Source organism: Fringilla coelebs, assembly GCF_963513975.1.
Source record: "Fringilla coelebs genome assembly, chromosome: 6".
Lineage (NCBI taxonomy): Eukaryota > Metazoa > Chordata > Aves > Passeriformes > Fringillidae > Fringilla > Fringilla coelebs.
The window spans coordinates 61,033,055-61,051,955 of NC_140034.1; the positions used below are offsets into that span (position 1 = coordinate 61,033,055).

At 37.2% G+C, this 18,901-nt stretch overlaps 2 protein-coding genes across 2 annotated transcripts in view; one reads left to right on the plus strand and one right to left on the minus strand.

Annotated features, from left to right (window-relative positions):
• ZDHHC13 (zDHHC palmitoyltransferase 13) lies at positions 1 to 16,533 on the plus strand. Its single transcript, XM_084207233.1, has 17 exons — positions 1 to 37; positions 614 to 747; positions 1,121 to 1,243; positions 1,654 to 1,731; positions 2,167 to 2,311; positions 3,607 to 3,671; positions 4,249 to 4,411; positions 5,258 to 5,383; positions 5,685 to 5,818; positions 6,620 to 6,720; positions 9,122 to 9,246; positions 10,752 to 10,814; positions 11,186 to 11,279; positions 12,669 to 12,752; positions 13,353 to 13,510; positions 14,703 to 14,800; positions 15,311 to 16,533. The coding sequence occupies exons 1-17, from the start codon at positions 17 to 19 to the stop codon at positions 15,444 to 15,446; spliced, it is 1,848 nt and encodes a 615-aa protein (XP_084063359.1). The 5' UTR covers positions 1 to 16; the 3' UTR covers positions 15,447 to 16,533.
• Positions 16,380 to 18,901, minus strand: part of CSRP3 (cysteine and glycine rich protein 3) — a 14,076-nt gene continuing 11,554 nt past the window's right edge. The window contains exons 4-6 of the mRNA XM_084207234.1: positions 18,697 to 18,832; positions 18,140 to 18,233; positions 16,380 to 17,069 (exon numbers count right to left, since the gene is read on the minus strand). Coding sequence (XP_084063360.1) covers positions 16,990 to 17,069; positions 18,140 to 18,233; positions 18,697 to 18,832 — 310 coding nt within the window. The 3' untranslated portion in view covers positions 16,380 to 16,989. The remainder of the gene's footprint in view (positions 17,070 to 18,139; positions 18,234 to 18,696; positions 18,833 to 18,901) is intronic.

The window sequence follows — 18,901 nt, forward strand, 5'->3', positions numbered from 1 at the left end:
GCAGGAAGCTGCGGACATGGCGGGGAGCGGGCCGGCGGTGAGTGGGGATTCTGCGGGCAGCGCCAGGGCTGGAGCGGGGCTGGGAGCCGGCGCTGTCCGGGCCGGGGGTGCGGAGCGCGGCCGCGGGCCCCTGGCAGGTAGCGAGGGCGGGGCCGGGACGGCCGCGGTGCTCCCGGGGTCTGGCGGGGGCTCCCGGGCAAGAGCCGTCCGTGTCGTGCCCTGCGTGTGCCTTGTCTGTTCCTTCGCGTCGGGTTTCTGGCTGCATGGGTGGCACCGTGGCCACCAAGTGCGTTTCAAACACTGCCCAAGGCCGTAGGTTGTGGTTTCCGGAGCGTAGCGATGTTGTGGGGGAGGCTGTGTCGGGAACCAGCTCTGCAGGGTGCTGAACGCCTCTGTAATTTGTCCTGATGCACCTTAACCTTATCCCTGCTGTCCTCCGCAAATGAAAGGATTGGTCTCTTGCCGGAAGACTTTAACTGTGCTTTGAATTAACATCTTCGTTTCTATTAACAGAACCTACCGTGCCCAGTGAGTGCTTCCGGTAAAGGGGGAGGTGTGTGTTATGTGCAGTCGATAAATAACAATGGTTAATAATTGTTTTGTTAACTATCAGTGTAAAAGCCATTGCCATGGGCCTCATCGACCTCATATGCACAGGAGCCACAGCGTCCATGAGGATAAAGGTCTTCCAGGCCCATATCCCATTGCTGAAGACCCCAGCACCTGTGATATTGTCAAGGCTACACAGTAAGTACATGTTCTGAGTATGCAGGGTGTTGAAATAGATGGGAGTGTCCTCAAATGTGAGCAAGGCTGGATATTTTTACAAAGGAAACGTTTTTAGTTTCATTTTCTCCCTGTAGTGGAAGAAGAAAAATAACTTACTGTTGCTGCTGTAAATAGAAATATTTTGAGCAGCTTTGTTTAAGTAGAAAATTCTACTCATCAAGACACAGCCCCATTGTTTTTACAAGGCTGAATGCAGTGTGGAATTTGTTCCAGTAGGATTTGCTGGGTGATGCTTACAGAGATATATCATTTCTTTAGGATTCAACTGTCTCCAGACTGGAGAATACTGAAAAATGATACGTAAATTGATTTTTTTTCTATCTCAATTAAGGTATGGAATGCTAGAGCGATGCAAAGAACTGGTAGAAGCAGGATATGATGTTCGACAACCAGACAAAGAAAATGTGACTCTTCTTCACTGGGCAGCAATAAACAACAGACAGGAGCTGGTAAAGTAAGCTGGGAGTCCCTGTGACAGTAACACAGTGTATTTTGCCACTGCTACCTATAATCACTTTGAGAAGAGAAGGGTAGAAATTAAAATATTAATGCACTTACCTTAATGAAAACATCACTGAAATATAAAGGTAGCCCATTTCATTATATGTGAAATCATGCGGTACGTGAAATCATTCTGTTACAAAGATGAAAGCTGATTTTAGAAGTACCTCACTAACAACTCTATTTTTTCTTCAACATTTTCTTGACACACCATTATTTACTGCTAAGCCACTTTTGTCCATTTGCTTCTCCAGTGAATTTTTCATTACGAGTCATTTACTCTTTTAGCTATGTTATCTTTAGTATCATGCTTTGCTATTTTATTGTGTCTGTTCCTGACCTTATTGTGCTGTTATTACACAGATATTACATTTCCAAAGGTGCGGTAGTGGATCAGCTTGGTGGAGATTTGAATTCTACACCCCTGCACTGGGCCACCAGGTAGTGCTGCTTGCAACCCGTAACTGCAAATCTGTTGGTATTTAAAGCTTGGTAGTGTTTTCTGAGAGAGCAAAGCACTGCTTGTCTGGAGAAAACATAACCTGAAGTAATTATTCTGGGAAAACTTCTCCAAGTGCAAAGTCTCCTGCTGGAAGATGAGTGCTTTCTTCTGGACTGTCAGTCTTTTGCCTTTTGCAGTCTCTTGGATGACTGCTCACAGGAGAAATTACTGTAGAATAACCACTGTAGTCTAAATTAACGCTTCATCCTAGGCTCATTTATTAGGCTGTATGTATTTAATATGATTTCCTGAATACAGCCATGAGAAGCTGAAATATTTTGTGGGATACCTGTGAGAATTATTAAGGCAATGCTTTCATTAAAATATCAATTTTTAAAATAATCTCTATAGTTTCACTTCGCATATTGTTGTAGACAAGGACACCTTCCGATGGTCGTGTTATTGTTGAAATGTGGAGCGGATCCCAGTCTTATTGATGGGGAAGGATTCAGCAGCCTTCATTTAGCAGTGCTGTTCCAACACATGCCCATCATAGCCTACCTCATAGCAAAAGGCCAGGTATGTTGCTGATGCCCCAGATGTTCTTTTCTGCTTACGAGTAGCTGCCTGTGTGTAGAAGACATTTCAGAGTTAATTGGGTTTTTTCCCTAGATGAAAAACAGTGATTTTACACCTATTTTTATGTGCTAGAAGCACAGACATACTTAGGTATTTTTTTATATTTGTATATATAATTTTTTTTAATGCTGTTCTGTATTCCTGTCGTCCCCCACATGCAGATTCACGTACATTTCAGCATATTTAGGAGTGCTGTTAAGGCTGTATGGATTTGTGGTGCTGTGAAATAACCAATGGCTTTTAAATATGGGAACAAAAAGCAGTATATGATGTGTGGACGTCATGAAGTATTTATGATTTGATTACAGCTTTGTAACTAATATTCTATGCAATTTTTCATAAAATGAAGAATGCAGAAAAAATGATCAGACTAGGTCTGAATTTTCATTAGAAATTTCTGGTTTGTATCCATGGTAGTTGATGTCTCTTAGCTTATATGTGAAATGAGCAGAATTGATGGCAAGTGTAACAACATGCTAATAAAAAGGACAAGAGAGTTCTTATATGATCTAGACTGATTCTGAGAAGCAATCTAGCATTAGGATTTTAAAGTTTGCTAAGTTTATTTTCTTTCTCATGAAGTTCTCTTTAGAGAGAGTAACTGACGTCAGGAATGTGGGCGCAGTGGCATGTATCACGGGCTTAATAAACTTGTTGGCCCACCTATCTTCTACTAAAAATATCCATATGAATAATTCTTTTAAGTAAATCTGCTCTAATGTAGTGATGGATGGAGGCAGAAAGCAAGGAAACCTTTTGTTGTGAAGGAGGAAGAAAATTTAGGTTAGATATTTACCTATATCTTGAGATACGTAATCCTTCTTTGTTGTTTCAATAAACCTGTTTTATGTATTTTCTTTATACCTTTTATGTACATCTATTTACACAAGGAATATGGTTAGCATTGCTTTACAAGCTCCTTCTTACTGATAGTATTTCTTTGCGAAGAGGACAAGAAATGCAGTTGACATGATTCACTTAAAAATACCTTAGTGGAGTGTCTCCCTTAAAAATTTCCTTAAATGGAACCTCAGAATATTCTGAAAGGAATGACAGGCAAGACTTATAGAAGGAGGAAAAAGTTTTAAATGAGTGTTGGCTTCTTGGCTGATATATTTTAAAATCTGTCTTTTTTCAGTTCATTAGTGAAGCTAAGCCAGTTATATAGCCCCAAATTCCACTGTTTCCTGAAATCACTGGTAATCACTTGCTTGTTATGTTTTTCTTATTTTTAGAATATAGACACAACAGACTTCAATGGACAAACACCTTTAATGTTAACAGCACAAAAAGCCATTGGGTAAGTGGAGAATAACTGAAGAAGAGTCTATTGTATTGTACTCAAGAAGCAGTAAGGTGAATTTTTCCTTACTATCTTTTTTTTTAATTGACATTCCTTTCCCTTCCATTTGTATGAAAATATGAGGTATTTCAGAGATCCAGAGTTGGGAATGCTCATTGGATATAGGAAAGAAAGTGAAGGGAATTTCTTACATAAGTTTAGGTTTGTGGCTAAATCATCTGCAGCCTTATTGTATGTTCTGCAAAATGGAAACAAATGGGTGTGGATGTAGTGAAATGCATTTAGAACTAATAAAATGGGGACATACAAGCTATGGTGTTGTTGAAGATATAACCTGTGTTATGTACCTCATATTTGTTAAAATGGTAGGGTAACATCATCTGGAGAAAAACTTCCAGGACAGGTGGGGAATTCTAAACATGGATCTACCATTGATGAGCTGGTTGTGATAAGGCATTATAAATCTGCTGCTGTTTCACAGATGGGAACTGTTGTTTTATAAAGTGTTCAAAAGTTTCATTTCCAGTCCAGATTATTTTCTGTTTGTTAACTTTTATACTTTATTTTCATCTAGACCAGAACCCATGAAGTTTCTCTTAAAGTTTAACCCCTTTCTCAATGCTGTAGACAATGTTCAAAAGAATACTGCACTGCATTGGGCAATAGCCTCAGGAAATACTAGTGCAGTGGATCTGTTGCTGGAAGCTGGTGCCAGCCTGGACATAAAAAATGTTAAGGTAGGATTTCCTTTGGGATATTTTATCCCACGTAGCATGAATGTATAAAATGAATGTAAAGAAAAATCTCAGTCTTCTCCATGTTGGTTGTAAATTGGAGCAGGGTTTGGTTAAGAGTAGGCGTTCTTAGTCTTTCCCAAAAGGGAGTTAGTACCTTTATTGAGGTGTGGCTCAGAGTATGAATGCAGAGATTCTTTGCAAACTTCGTGTGATGAAGAGCCAAACCTTGTGTTCACTGAACCGTAATTGTGTCTTTTGACTTGATTCTGCTCCCTCACCCTTTCTTGCTTCATTTTCTAGGGGTGTTTAATTTCTTTTTCATTTCTTCCTTTGGCTGTTTTATACTTAAAGACGTTGTCATGACGACTTGGGCAGATTTTAAAAATTCCTTTCTTAGTGTCTAGTCAGACTCGTAAAGAATTCAAATTAAGTGAATGTCCTCCTGTGAAAGCTGGTGTTTGGCAATGCCTGCTTGTACATTCAAAAGGTTATCACATATGAAAGGCTTCAACTTAATATTTGTAGAAATTGATAGCATAAATGTTGAAAGTATAGATTCCCATGACTATATAGATATGTTATTGGAAGCAGTCCAACAGATAAACAGCTGCAATCTATCTACAAGTATCAGTGTTCAGAGCTATGATGCTCTGATTTAAGCATGTTGGCACTCTGAATTCAGCTTAATTTTACCTTAAAAAAATAGTGGAGGGGGAGATGGGGCTGGGAAGTAACTGCCCAGTTAATCTTGTTTTAACTATATTAATTTCTTGCTTTTGTTAAAGAGAGAGTATTTAGGTGTAAAGTAATAAATAAATAAATAAATAACCCTGTTTGTTGTTAAAGGGAGAGAGACCGCTTGACATTGCTTACCAAAGTCAGAATCGCTTCATGGTTTACATGCTACAAGAGGAAGAAAAAATGAGAAACAGGAGAAATAACAGGTTACTGAAAATAGTAGAGAAATATGAGGTAATTTCCTGAGTAATAACTAATAGAAATAAAACCAGAGCATGCTGTGTTTAGAGTGACATGCAAATTAACTCTAACAAGTTAACTCTAACTCTTCTGAAATTGGGTGCACGAAATAGAATTCTTTAACAGCACATTGGAGTGGTTTGGGTGAGAGTTTTATGTCATACCTCACCCTTGCTTTCAATGTATTGATGTGTCACCTTGTTCTATCTTATTGTGAGTCTTTCAGCATTTGTCATTACATGAACTGAATACTTTTAAGTAAGACGTGCTTGAGTACTCTGATATATTTTAACAGCTCTTCCTGATGTTAGCATCTTCCTTGACATTCATGTGGGCCATTGGATACATCATGGACTTAAGTTCTGATTCTTGGCTTTTAAAAGGAGGTTTGCTTCTCAGCCTGCTGTTTGTGATATCTCTGTTTGTGAGGTTTGTGGCTTTTTCTCTCTGTTTTTGTACTTAATTGTTGAAGACAATTTAAAAAGGATCTGATGCATAATTCTTTTCAAAGTTTAGTTTCAGTTAACATAAAAGATACTTCCTGAGAAATGGTTGCATGGTGTGTGAAGAATTTAAATGCATGTACTTTTTAGAATGAATGACCATAATAATCAAATAATCAAATCAATAATCAAATAATAATCAATTTTTGTGCACATAATAGTAGTTTCTTGTCATTGAAGGATTTGAAAAAAAAAAACCCAAACCTAGTCTGTTAGCTAATTTTATTGTCAGAGTGTTACTGATGGTCTCTATCTGGTAAACATTGAGATATCTGCTCAAAAATGTCCTTTATCACAACTTTTTCCTGCTATATTCTGTCACAAAATGAGTTTTAATGAACCATCCTCTCTCCTGCTCTCCAGACCTCCCAGTGTTATCCTCAGCTGCTTCTCACTTTTCCTGCCAAAGTCAGTGGTCGCTGATTTGGCAATGCTATCTGTGTGCAAATAGACAGAGATGGAACTTTTCAACCAGTCCTACAGCACTTCTCAGATATATAATATTGTGCTGCAGAAGAGCACTCTTCAGTTTTATTTTTGCATTGTTAAGCCCCTATATGTATGGATAAAGAATGCTTTTGAGTGACAGTTCTTGATTGCTTTGAGCAACTTGAAATAAACCGTGTGCATGAAGTTTTTACAGTTACAAACCAGATGATTAATATTCTATGGATTTATGTTTCAAATATATTTTGAAAAATATTTATTTCTTTTAATGTTCGTTCAGGCAACTCATGGGGCTCAAGAATCTAAGATATCTTCCCACAGCACTTCTGCTAAGTTCAGTATTCTGGATGTCCATGACATGGTTTTTCTGGTTCCTGCCTGATATCCTTTATACTCAAGAAAAGCAATTCTGCTTGGAGTTTCTTGTAAATCTAAACCTGGTTGTGCAAACTGTGATGAGCAGTTCGAGATAATTCCATGTGACTGTTAATGTCACATTGGTTCAATCCCATTGGGAAGGGGAAAAGGGACTTTAAAGTTATACACTGACTAAAATTCTGTACCTTCTTTTGTCTATAGATTTTTGTCTTCTTTATAACCTGACCTATTCCATATGTTACTGGAATATCAGAATGAAGGTGTAATAAAAGTAATGATTTCTGTTAGCATCTACACGTCACTCTTTAATCTTCCTCACTGAGACTGTTGTATAGTGATGTATTTTGTCATATGATATAACTGGGTAACACATATCTTAATAATAATACTGAAAGCATCTCTTCTTTCTAAAATGGTAAGCATTTGACAGTTGGTGATATTCATGCTCCTGCCTTTAAAAACAACATCCTCTACCACCACCTCCCAAAAAAAAAAAGGAGAAATTTCTTTGTGTTCCTGCAAAGTAGACTGTCCGGTGTCCTGTCTATTCACAGGTTACATTGAATCTTTAGTATACTCTGAATTAATTTCTGTCTGACATTTACTTGCTTTGAAGAGCCTTCTCAATGATGATCACAAAAACATTTTAGTAGTTTGAGTAGTCTGTGCTCTCTTTGCAATGCCCTGTTCTTTTATTACACAGTGGGCATCTGTTTATCGATAAAGATGTATGAAAAAGCCTTTAGAAAAATACTTAGAACTGCAAATAATTTTGTACTAAAGCAGCTACAGTGTATTGCTATACAGTTTTAATTAATTTTTAATTCAGCTTTTAAATTACAGTTTCTCTTGTACTGTACCAAATTACGATGCCCTTAATGGAATTATCAGGATTAACTTTGATGAACTGATCAAGTTTATTCTTGCTGGGGATTCACACACATGCTTGTATAAATGGAAGTGGTGTTACTCAATTTTTGTGAGGGTTTAAGGTTTGTTTTATTGGTTTAATCTAAGTTAAAAGGAAAAAAAAAATCCACTGGTAGGGATTTGAGTCAGATGCTTTGCTGGACATAGTGAGCATAGCAATATTTTTGAAGTACTAACCATAGCTTAGTGAGATGGGCCAGTGGATAGGTTTCCATTTCACTGTCCAACCCTTTTTGTCATGAGTGTGTTTTCCTTTTGGAGCTGGTTGCAGATCTGTGTGTTTTAAAAGTTTTCAGGATTTTAGTTAGCTGTATTTGTCTGTCAGACTTCCTCTGGACTGAATGAAAATCCAGCCATTCTAACTGAAGATTTCTCTGAGCTCCAAAAAACCAATACCAGTGCAAATAGACCAGTAGTACCCCCAAGAAACACACCATCATTTTGACTTTTATAATTGCACCCTGCAACTGCATTGTAACAAAAACAACTGGTGTTTGTGCCGGTATTTCAGGAGCTGTCACCTTGATTTTCATTAGAACTGTTTGCAGTGTTGTTAGTTCATAAGACCAAACAGCTTTGAGGTTGCCATCCTGGATTTTTAAAAATTATTTTCTCTGGAGTTCATGAAGTGGCTGAGGAGTCACTGGAGATGCAATCCAGACTTGAGCTCTCTTTCTGGTCCTTGGTGGCAGCAGGGACTGTTCTTTAGCAGCCTGAGCGCTCAAGTTTCATGCAGAACTTTAATTTGTATGAAACTAGTCCCGCTCCATATTCCTTTGTTGCTATGTAGAGACAGTTAATCTTGACATGTTTTTCTTCCCCAGTCATCTGATACACAGATGGTTTTAGTTCATAGTGTAAAAATGGTATTCCTAATGTCCCATTACCTTCAGAAGTGTTTAGTAGTGTGTGCTTGGGCTTTTTTTGTGTGTGACAAAAATAGTTTCAGAATTACTTTCAGTTACATTTTTTGAATGAGTATATAGTTGCTTTTGTCTAAAATGAATGGGACAAGGTAAGACTGAGTAAGAGCCTGTTTGAATTAGGGTGGGTGCAGCAGCCAAACGAATCTCACAGCTGCCAGAAGCTTTATAGCTCTGTATGTCTGACTGATATTGTTTAAATAAAGTACAAAAGAGGGAAAAAAATAAATCAAATTTGTTTCATACCTCTGAAATATTCAAAAGCAGAAGTCTGGAGAACTTTTAAGGAGGATGACATGGAGCCATATTGTGATGCAGGTTTATACAGTTGTAGCAGTCTTCTTCAGCCTTCAAACTGGACAGAATATTCCATTTCTCTGATAAGAAGGCCTTGGAAGGACAGAGAGGATCCCACTGTATTAGCGAAAGTAATTTTTTCCTTCTTGTGTCTTGCTTGTAAAGTAGTATTAACTAAATTCAGAATGTTTTCCTTGTTTGACAAATAGTGGTGTTATGAGTTATAAGAATATAGTCCTTAACCTGACTATCACATACCACAAATGTAATTCTTAAAATCACTGTTGTGTTCAGCATGATGGGTCATCTCTATTATTTCTATAAAACCTGGAGTACTGATCCTGGGTATATAAAGACTTCAGAAGAAGAAAGAAAAGAGGTAGGTGATTTTGTAAAAACAAATGGAAGGGCTGGTGTGGTGCAACATGTATCAGCCACTTCTGGTGGTTGCTTGTCATCATGTGCAGCTTTGTTAAACTGGAAAGCAGTGAAATATTCTTCCTTAAAGAGGTTTTAGCAATGTTGTTTAACAACACAGATCTTGAAGAATTTCTCCTTCTACTGCTTGTTTCCTTATCTTCCTTTTCATGTTTTGCGGAGATGATCAAAACTCCACAACTTTGTGAAAATTGTAAGGCCAGTATGTTTATTACAGCACTAGACGCATGTGGAGATTCCTCTCCTTAAAAAGGATTCGTACTTCTGAGAACTTCAAGTCCCTTTTTATCCCACTCTCAAATACATAAGCATACAATTTCACAATAAGTTCATACATATTCATTTTTACAAATTGTGCGTCACATTTGCTGCTAGTTCTTCTTTATCAGAAAGAATTCTTAGGTCAGGTTGACCTGCCCTCTCAGCAGTCTCTCTGTCTGTTTCTGTCTCCCTCTGTCTCCCCCCCCTTATCTCTGTCCTTCACTGAAGCAGTTTCTCTGAGCCTAGGCTTTTTGCGAGAACAGGCAGTCAGACTAAATAGCTATGTTTTCAAACTACAGACTTAACTTAAAGATGTACATTTCACCTAAATCAAAATAGATTTCTACTCTAAAGAATTTCTATTCTGTCTCAGTCCTGCTATAATTTCCTTGCCTCTATCTTCTCATTGAAATGTGAGCTTTGGCCAAAGATTGTACAGACCCACTGGTGTTATCTGTGACGTGAATTCACACAGACCTTCACTTACAAAAAAATAGAAGTTTTGCATGGTTTCTGCTTCAGTTGTCTACGGTTAGAAAGAAATAGTCACTGTGCTTTCCTGTATATGATATGCTAGTAATTATTTAAATTTTATCATGTGCTTTGAGGATGTGTATAATGTTTTTTGTACTTGAACATCATGCAACTCATGTGCTATTTCCCAACTGTTTTATAGTAGCCAAAAGAAATCATGGGCAGCCAATCAGTACAGAATTTAGTGTCTGGTCTCTCCAGCCTATGGGTTAAGGAAAGCATTTTCTTTGTGATCTCATGGCTCTTATTGAGGTTGTATTTTCCAGTTGCCAGGGAGAATAAACTGTATTTTTAACATATTGCCACAGGACTCGTTAACGTTGTGTCCTTGTAAAGGAGCAGGCTTCATCTCCCTGAAGTCTGGCTGACTATATGAGAGGTGCCATCTCATTTTAAAGAATATTTAATTCACATAATTTATTAATTTTGGCAACACACAAATACTTTTCTGAGTAATCTTGTGTGCGTGAAGCTGCATTAGTCTTTACTGGTTTGTTTTTTCTTGTGCACCTCATTAAATAGCGAGTTCTTATTCCTGTTCATGCTTAGCACTTAAAATACTTACAAACTGCAAAAGTCCTAATGTAGAAATCTTCATAGCACCTATGGAAATGTTATCCAAATGCAAGCACAAAATACTTTATCTTTCAGAACATTATAGCTCTTGCAGAAGCTGATTGCTTGGACTTCAGAACATTTTGCACATCGTGTCTTGTAAGTAGGGCTTTTGTACTTTTTTTTTTTTTGTGAACCTGCCTTTTACTCAATACTGCCATAAAAATCCTTATTACTCGCTGCCTGTCATTAAAGTGTTACACAAATAGTTTGTTATATATTGTTTAGATTTATTTCTTTTATGGTAATAAGAGATGCTTTGAGATCGTTGGACTCTAATCTTAATTTTTTAAAATGCAGTCTTTTTTTTTTTTTTAGTTAAGGTGTATGGTTCTTATCTATGTTTTGTGTTGTGAGGTGTATGACACAGTAGTTATGCAAAATGTGGTAACTATAAGATGATGCCTTAAATTTTGAGCAAAGTAGATGCTTCTGCTATGAGTGTGTTCTTTCCCTTCATCCTCACCTAGGTAAGGAAGCCTTTGAGATCTGTACATTGCCTTGCTTGTCAAGCATGTGTAGCCAGATATGATCAGCATTCTCTGTGGACTGGACAGTGCGTAGGTGAGAGTGTGTTGTTTTATCAAATTTGAAAATGCCACATATTTTAAAAGTTGCAGAGATAACATTTATCCCCTTGAAGAGAGAGCACACATGACACAAGAATATCCTTGTGATACTGAAGGACTCTGATAGGTGCCAGAGGGAAATCAGATGGAAGAGATAAAAGCAAATATTATTTAGGGGTTGTTAGAGTGGTCACCCTAAGAATACACACCATGCAATCTGTAACTCTTTCTTTGGAGAGAGAAGGAAGAGGGGATATGATGGAGACTTCGAAAAAGAAAATTAAAAAATCATTAAGATGGTGGCTTAAGTGAATGCAGACTTATTAGCCAAGCATGTCATAGTAGAACTAGGGATTTAAAATTGGTAAAGGAAAAATGTCTCTATATGGCAGGCAGGGAAATTTTGGAGCATGCTGCTGTAAGGGTTTGCAGACACAGGCAATGTCAGCAGGTTCAGAAAGGGATTAGACAAACTTTTTTGGACAATCTGTCCAGGAGTAGATACTAAAAGAACCAGACAAGTGTGCACAGTCTGACATTTTAATGCAGTAGCTGTGGATGAGGAGAATGAACTGCAGGAATTGGCTGGACTTGTGTGTCCTCCTGAACTTCCATTGCCCTTTGTCACTGTTAGGGGCAATTCTGAGTGGAGCAGCTGTACCACTGAGTTAACCCTGCAGGGCATTTCCATCTTCTTGTGTTCTTCCCTCTCACCCTCTCTCTTCCTTTCTGGCTTATTACTGGTGATGCTCAAGATAGGAAGGTGAGAGCTTCACATTTGTAACAATATATTTTTCACTCTTTTTTTTTGCCAACAGCCTTTTTCCTAGTGGTAAATGCTATTTTTGCAGTGTTTGCTATTCACAAGATGCTGAGACATCCTTCTGATGTGTTGTCTCAAAGCTTTGAGCAATATCATTGTAATTAAAAAATCATATATCTTTATGTAACAGTTTTTCTGACAGAGGTCTAGGGGTTTTTTTACGTGTATGTTTTCAATTCTGAAGCACACAGTGTTCAGCAAATTGAATAGCTTAGACTTCTCAGTATATGACACAATTTTATTGTGCATGGTAGGGAGTTATGGTTGCTTAATTAGGTCACACCAGACTAAAGGAGCTGAAGGCATGCTCTGAAGGAGAGACAAATCCTGGTTGACTTTATCAGAACTAATTCTATTATATAAATTGGGATGGCTTACAGGACAAAGTTGAGAGAGAGAGAGAGATCAGCCTTGCCAAGCTCTCTTGTGGATGGCAGAGGTTAAAATAAGAAATGGTTTTGACTCTTTATTCCTGCTAACTTTAGTAGAAATGCAAGTACTGCTGAATTTTAAAATGTCCAACTTTAAAAATTTTTTTTCTTTTTTTTCCCTCAATTTCAGGCATTGGGAACCATTATTACTACCTGTTGTTCCTGTTTTTCCTGGCGATGACTGGTGTCTGGCTGCTTTATGGAACTCTTCAGTGTATGTATCCATGAATTTAGTTTTATTTAGCTTTCAAATCCATCTCTAGCAGGAAGCATTTTTTTAGAGAGGAAATAGGGAAGCCGTGTGGCAGAAGGTCAGGTGACAGGTTCTAATCTGGATCCTCTTCACTGTAACAGAAAATGTGTTTTTAAATACATTATTGCAAAAGCTTGATTTTTTTTTTTTTTGTTTTAATTTGGAAATATTCATATTAAATGCAGACATTTCTTTTTGGTTTTAAAGTAGTTTAAAGAGAAAAAAGGTATATTGTTAATGAATCTGGATTGTTACTTTGTAAAATTAAAAAAATTATTGGAAAGGAGAGGCAAACCCATTTAATTTAGTTGCTGTGGATGAATTGCTATAGCACCAACCTTTAAAAATAAGGATGTTTTTCCGTGGATCATGAACACAGAGTGTAAAGATTATGCAGCCAGAATAGCAAGCATCTGTGTGGGTGCTTTTAGGTGGCAACGGGGTAGATGAAACATGGTATTTCTAGAGGATGTTGCTATGTAATATTAATTTCATGCAAATAATCTTTCCTCAGCTCTTAAGGGCTTAAAAACACAATTAACTGATTGTGTGTCTTGTCAGATTGGTCCAACCACTGTGCAGCAAATTTCCATCAAGATGGAGCATGGACATACTTCACCCAGACAGTGTCCTGCTCTCCCTGGGTTTCCTACATTTCCTCAGTAGCTTGTTTCCACACCCTGTGGGCCTCTGTGTGGTTCACTGTTCAGCTTTATCAGGTAATATTTTCCTTCAGTTTATGCTTCTTGTCAAATCTCTTCTCTGGATGATTTGCTCCCATAAAAACTCTGTGCTTGATCTTCCTGATTACTGTCAGAACAACATGCTTGTCTTAAATCTCAGGGCAGACCTTGAAGTTTCACAGGTTCAGCTTGTGCACTCAGCATTTCTCTGCTGGAAGTAGAATCACAGTCTGCAAATCATTCCTATAACTGAGCTCTAGGTTTACTACTCAAAATTCCAAGCCTTTAAAAAGTTGTATTTAGAGACAAGAAATCTATTTGACTAATAGAACTGGTATTAATGCCCCCCAAAACTGCATGAAAGCTCAGTAACACAATTATTCCTGAGTTGAAAATGCTGTGGCAGAGCTCAGTCATTTGTCATTAGACTGTATTAAATCCCACTGCTACTGTAAAAATATATGACCTGGATTTTATCTTGTTGAGGACTGTCAAATTTCTTGGTTTTGTTTTTCTCAGAGAAAAGCTTGGCTATGCAAACAAAATTGAGAAGAGGTGTCTTAAAACATCTGTGAAACAGCTTGTTTAGCAGCTCCTAGGAAAGAGGTGTCTTTGAAATATGTGTTAAGCACACTGAGCTAAGGGCTTGTTTTACATCTTGTTTAGTAAAAAAAACCCAAAAAGCAAAAAGCTCCACAATCTTAGATGTGTACTGCTAGATTTTTGCAATGTCCAAGACAGTGGGATATCATGCTGGAAAAAGATAGGGAGGATTAACTACTTAACACAGTTTAACTACCGTGTTTCATACGCAGTGATTTGAAAACATACTGCTTTAATGGCATTTAGTGTCACTGTGGATCAAGGTATCTTTTTCTACCATTTTTTGTGGTAGAATGTAGACAAAAATCGGAGGAGATTGGTGCTTAACTGTGATAGATCCTATACTTCTGCAGACAGCTGTGAAAATACAGTCTTCACAGACATCCCAATTGACCTTGTCTTCTCTGGAAGCTGGTTCTTGCCAGGTTCCGTTTTAGCCCAAGTGACATTTAAAGACGTACTTTTCATCATACTTTCCATGCTAACCATAGCACTGGTTACTTATTTGTTAGACATGTCCAGGCTCTTCCGCCCTACTCCCTTCTTAGTAGTATCTTTTGCTCACTAGGATTTTAATTTGTGATGTTCAGGTTGTAACCATTACTTACGGTTTTTTTCCAATCAGATTGTGTTCCTGGGGTTGACCTCACATGAAAGAATGAATCTCTTGGTACAGAGAAAATCCTCTAAGCATCCTGTTTCACTCAGGAGGACTCCATACAAGTGGGTATTAATGAGTAGAGTGTTTTAAACATGTTATCTCTTCAGTACCGTTTTGCTTCCATGCTTCATAAATACAAAACCACTGGTTTTGGTGTGAGGGTATCCTGTCCAAAAATTTGTTCATCACTCTCTGTTGTGTAGTATCAAAAAGAGAATTAAGGTATGAACTGGTCCCTTTCTGACTTCTCCTGCAGTATTTAGGTCTATTAATAGATAAATCGGTATCAAGGTTTCCCTGTTTCCTCAGGTATACTAACAGGTGGGATCTTAGTAACTGTGGGGCATTGTGTGAGTTCAACTTAATCTACTCTTATGTGTTAATGTAAAACATGTTGTAAAACTTCAGCAAAGGAATAATGCTCAGTTGAGAGCTCTTCTGTTTCTTCTCCCTGAGCTGCCTGCCTTGACAGGTTAATAGCTTAAGTGCTGTCTCATGGTGAAGTGGTATTTTTCATGCTTGCAGTCTTCTTTTCTTAGGTTTATGAATGCATATTCTTCTCTTTTTTTCAGCCTTGGATGCTTCCAGAACATTGCAGACTTTTTTCAGTGCAGTTGCTTTGGTATGTTCAAACCCAACTTAATTGACTGGACCAAGCAATACAAACTTTTTCATCTGGCAAAGGAGAAAAATGTTCATTCTGTGTAAAATTTTGCTTAATTTCTAAAGCGGTTGAGCTGAAAGCTAAATAAAACTAGATATTTTGTTAATTTCTACAAATTCTTCTGAAGCTGCTTGGTTTTATTTTTTATTATTGTTTCAAATATTAAGCTTACCTTACATAAGATACAGGAGATTTGTATATGGAACAGTCACTGTGTGTCTGTGAGCTGAAACTATTTAAAATTTTATGTGAGGAGATGACACAAATATATATATTTTTAAAGGTAAGTTTTGGGGGCAGAATTTCAAAATCATGTTGGTAACATTTGCTTTACTTTTCTGTTAACAAAAGACAATTAAATTTGAAAATTAAGGTGAATGTTCATGTTTAAAAACCTAATATTACAATTACAATGTAATTTTATTGCTTATGCTATGAAAATCTCTATTAAGTCTTTGTATTTGAAGAGTTTACTTGTAATAAAATAGAGCTTTCATATTTGTAAGTGTGTTTTTGCAAATTGAAATAGAGTCAAGGGATATGTGACTAGTGAGATATTTAAGAGTGGGTGGGCACAAAACCATAAGAAGGAGCCTGATTCTTTTCCTTATGTTTTTCACATACATATGCCCTGTTAGGGTATGAAAATGGGTAAGTTTATGATGGAAAATAGCAATGCACATAAAAAGAGGGAATTGTTCCCCACTGCTTCTGTAATAGCTAATGTCAGCCACGTTCCCAAGAAAAGGAGGGGCCAGTTATACAGTGTGATATGAATGTAAGTCAAAATAGGTAACAATAAAAACCAGCAGGGAAAGAGTTCAAGATCAGGAAATTAAAGCCAGATACCATCTAGAATGGACATCGTAAGTACTGTAGCGAAATGCAATTCTTGTGAGGGGTTTCATTCATCTTGGTGAAATCCATTTATCTGAAACATTGTGGAATGTGTAAGCACAAGCAAATACAAATAAAAATAATGTGAAGCAGTAAGTACTTTATTGCAGCTTGAAAACAGACAAAACTTATAACACTGTATCCTGAGAAAATGTTGGGGTTTTTTTTTTTTTAGAAATACCTCCCTCAGAGAAGATAATTTCAAATCCTTTTTAATTGTCTCAAAGCAAATAATATCTATTTGTTCTAACACAATTGCCAGCATAATCAAAACTCAACTAGGAGACTGGTGGAAATACAGACAGGTTAACATTGTGAAAAAAAGAAAATAGAATCTAACTGGGAACACCTGGACCCTTGGCTCCAGAAGGGATCCCTGTCATAATGGGGCACTATGAGTCTAAAATTCCAGTCTAAAATGTGACAAGTACTAGTTTAAGAAGCAATAAAGTTCCATGAGGTTCCTTGTCTTTATGTACTAAACACAAACATGAGTCTAGTGTTATCATTGTACCTTTTTAATCTACTCTAAGAATTTCTTAAGATTCAACTCAATTTTTTTTCCTGCAAGGAGGAAAATCCTAATCAAATGCCCTAAGTACTTAACATTATGTGTTGTTTAATGTTTTACTTGACAGCTATCACTTGGTGTCATCAACAGCAGTTTGAGTCTGTTGCATCCATTTCTTCTCATTCGCACTCTTTCTTTTCCACTTGAGTGAGGCCACCAAACCCAATTCCTTTGGGACCGAAGTTTTTTGCATAGCAAACTGCAAAAGAAAGAGTGGGAGGGCAAATCGTACTTTGAAGGCTCTCAGAGGTAAATGTCTTTTGGTTTTCATTTTTAAAAGGAAGGAAATCTGAAATAGTGTATTTCCCATAAGTTTATCCATGTCTTAATAGTGAAATTGGTATTACATATTTTAATTACACAGAAGCTGCATCTGGTGATTTCAAAGAAAGTTAAGAAATTATCTATTTTTTTTAGATCTAAGTAATACTTTCATTAAAGCTACTTTCCTATCTGAAAATGCTCAGTAAAACTTGGTCTGATGAGGAATACAGAGTAAGCTAGAGAATTTTAAGAAGAACTGGAGCATAATCCAGAAACTATCGATGGGCATTCAAGTAATTCCATTTGAACTCAATATTAGTTAATGTGTGTATAGTTGTTTATCACAACTCTGCTAAGTGGTAAGGGTGAGCATATTTCTCCAAATACGCCAATTTGATCCACTTGTGGTTGGCAGACTATACCCAAAGTCACAGAACTCCAGTATTCTTCTTTAGGGTTCTCTATAAAGTTTAGCTTTGGATATAAAAGCTTCATGTACTTTATTTCTAGGAGTCAAGTGAATTCTGTGAACTTTGTGAATCTGAGAAGAACATCTAGATGTGTAATTTACCATTTTTGCATTATCCTCTGTGCTACCAGTGCAGTGGAAATATCTTTAAAACTTTACTGGCAAGAATTCTGATTTGGAGGACCAAAGATCTGTGTCTTTGTGGATTTTTTTATTTTAGTGAATGAGACTCTGCAGGTACAAGAGCCTGCCCAGCAGATATGGCCAGTGCTCTGTTAGAAGGTCTGACAGATTTGAGAGGCTGTCCCATCTGTAGAAAAATTATAGCTTTAAAATTTAAGTGTTAATTGTAGAAGCTGAAACTGCAATTGTTAACATAGCTCTTTGCTTTCAGAAGGTTGTTAAAAAGGGACAGAAATGAAATTTCCTGGGGGTGTTAAGTGTACAGCAAGGTAAATCACAATGGCAATCTTAGGTCTAAAGAGATTAACTTTAGTTTGACTCTGTACCCCAGTTCAGCTCCCTGCAACTCTCACCTTTACAATAGAGCTCTCCATCCTTGTCTGTGACGTTCGTGGATTCTAAGCTCTTCCCACAAATGGCGCAGCGGAAGCAGGTCTTGTGCCAAGGCTGAGTAAGGGGAGACATTTCATTGGTGTGGCACAGAAAGTGCACAGCCAGCAGGTACAAGAAACAAAGAAGTACTGCTTTGTGTGGTGCGGAAAGGTTAAAATTCATTTGTAATTCTTGTGGCTTCCATTTTTAGTCATTCTGGGTTAGCCTTTTTTCAGTTACGTTGTCTAATATATCTTCAATTGCCACTACACATACATGTTTATAAATATACCCAGAGATGGAGGAAGAGCCAGCTAGTACAGTAATCTGTGCTTGGCCCTCAGACATCAGTAAGAATCAAAAAATTGAAAAATATTTACAAAAAGTACAAGATTTTAAACCTGTTGTAGCAATTTGCAAATTCATCCTTGTGTTTTCTTTATGAATGAAAATTTAAATTATAGAGGACCTTTAGTTATAGTTTCTCACCACTATAAAATGGTAGTGTTTTTTCCCTAGTGCTGAAGTCACTACTTACTTTTCCTCCTCCCATGATCTTTTCTGCAGCATACACTGATTTGCCACAACGGGGACATTTATCCACATCTATCATCTTTTTGGCAAACTTTGAGGCATTAGTTGGTGTTGAGGGGCGAGCAGGCTTTGGTGACCCCCTAAAACAGAAGTTTTTAAAGCTGCTTAAAAATATTATCTTCTTTAGAAAAAGGATTTAATTATTTTTT

Excerpts from the sequence above, each read along its gene's own strand:
- ZDHHC13 (XM_084207233.1), top strand. The coding sequence starts at position 17 with ATGGCGGGGAGCGGGCCGGCG. Across the intron at positions 1,732-2,166 it reads CCCCTGCACTGGGCCACCAG|ACAAGGACACCTTCCGATGG; the intron begins GTAGTGCTGCTT and ends ATATTGTTGTAG. Across the intron at positions 9,247-10,751 it reads CAGAAGAAGAAAGAAAAGAG|AACATTATAGCTCTTGCAGA; the intron begins GTAGGTGATTTT and ends TTTATCTTTCAG.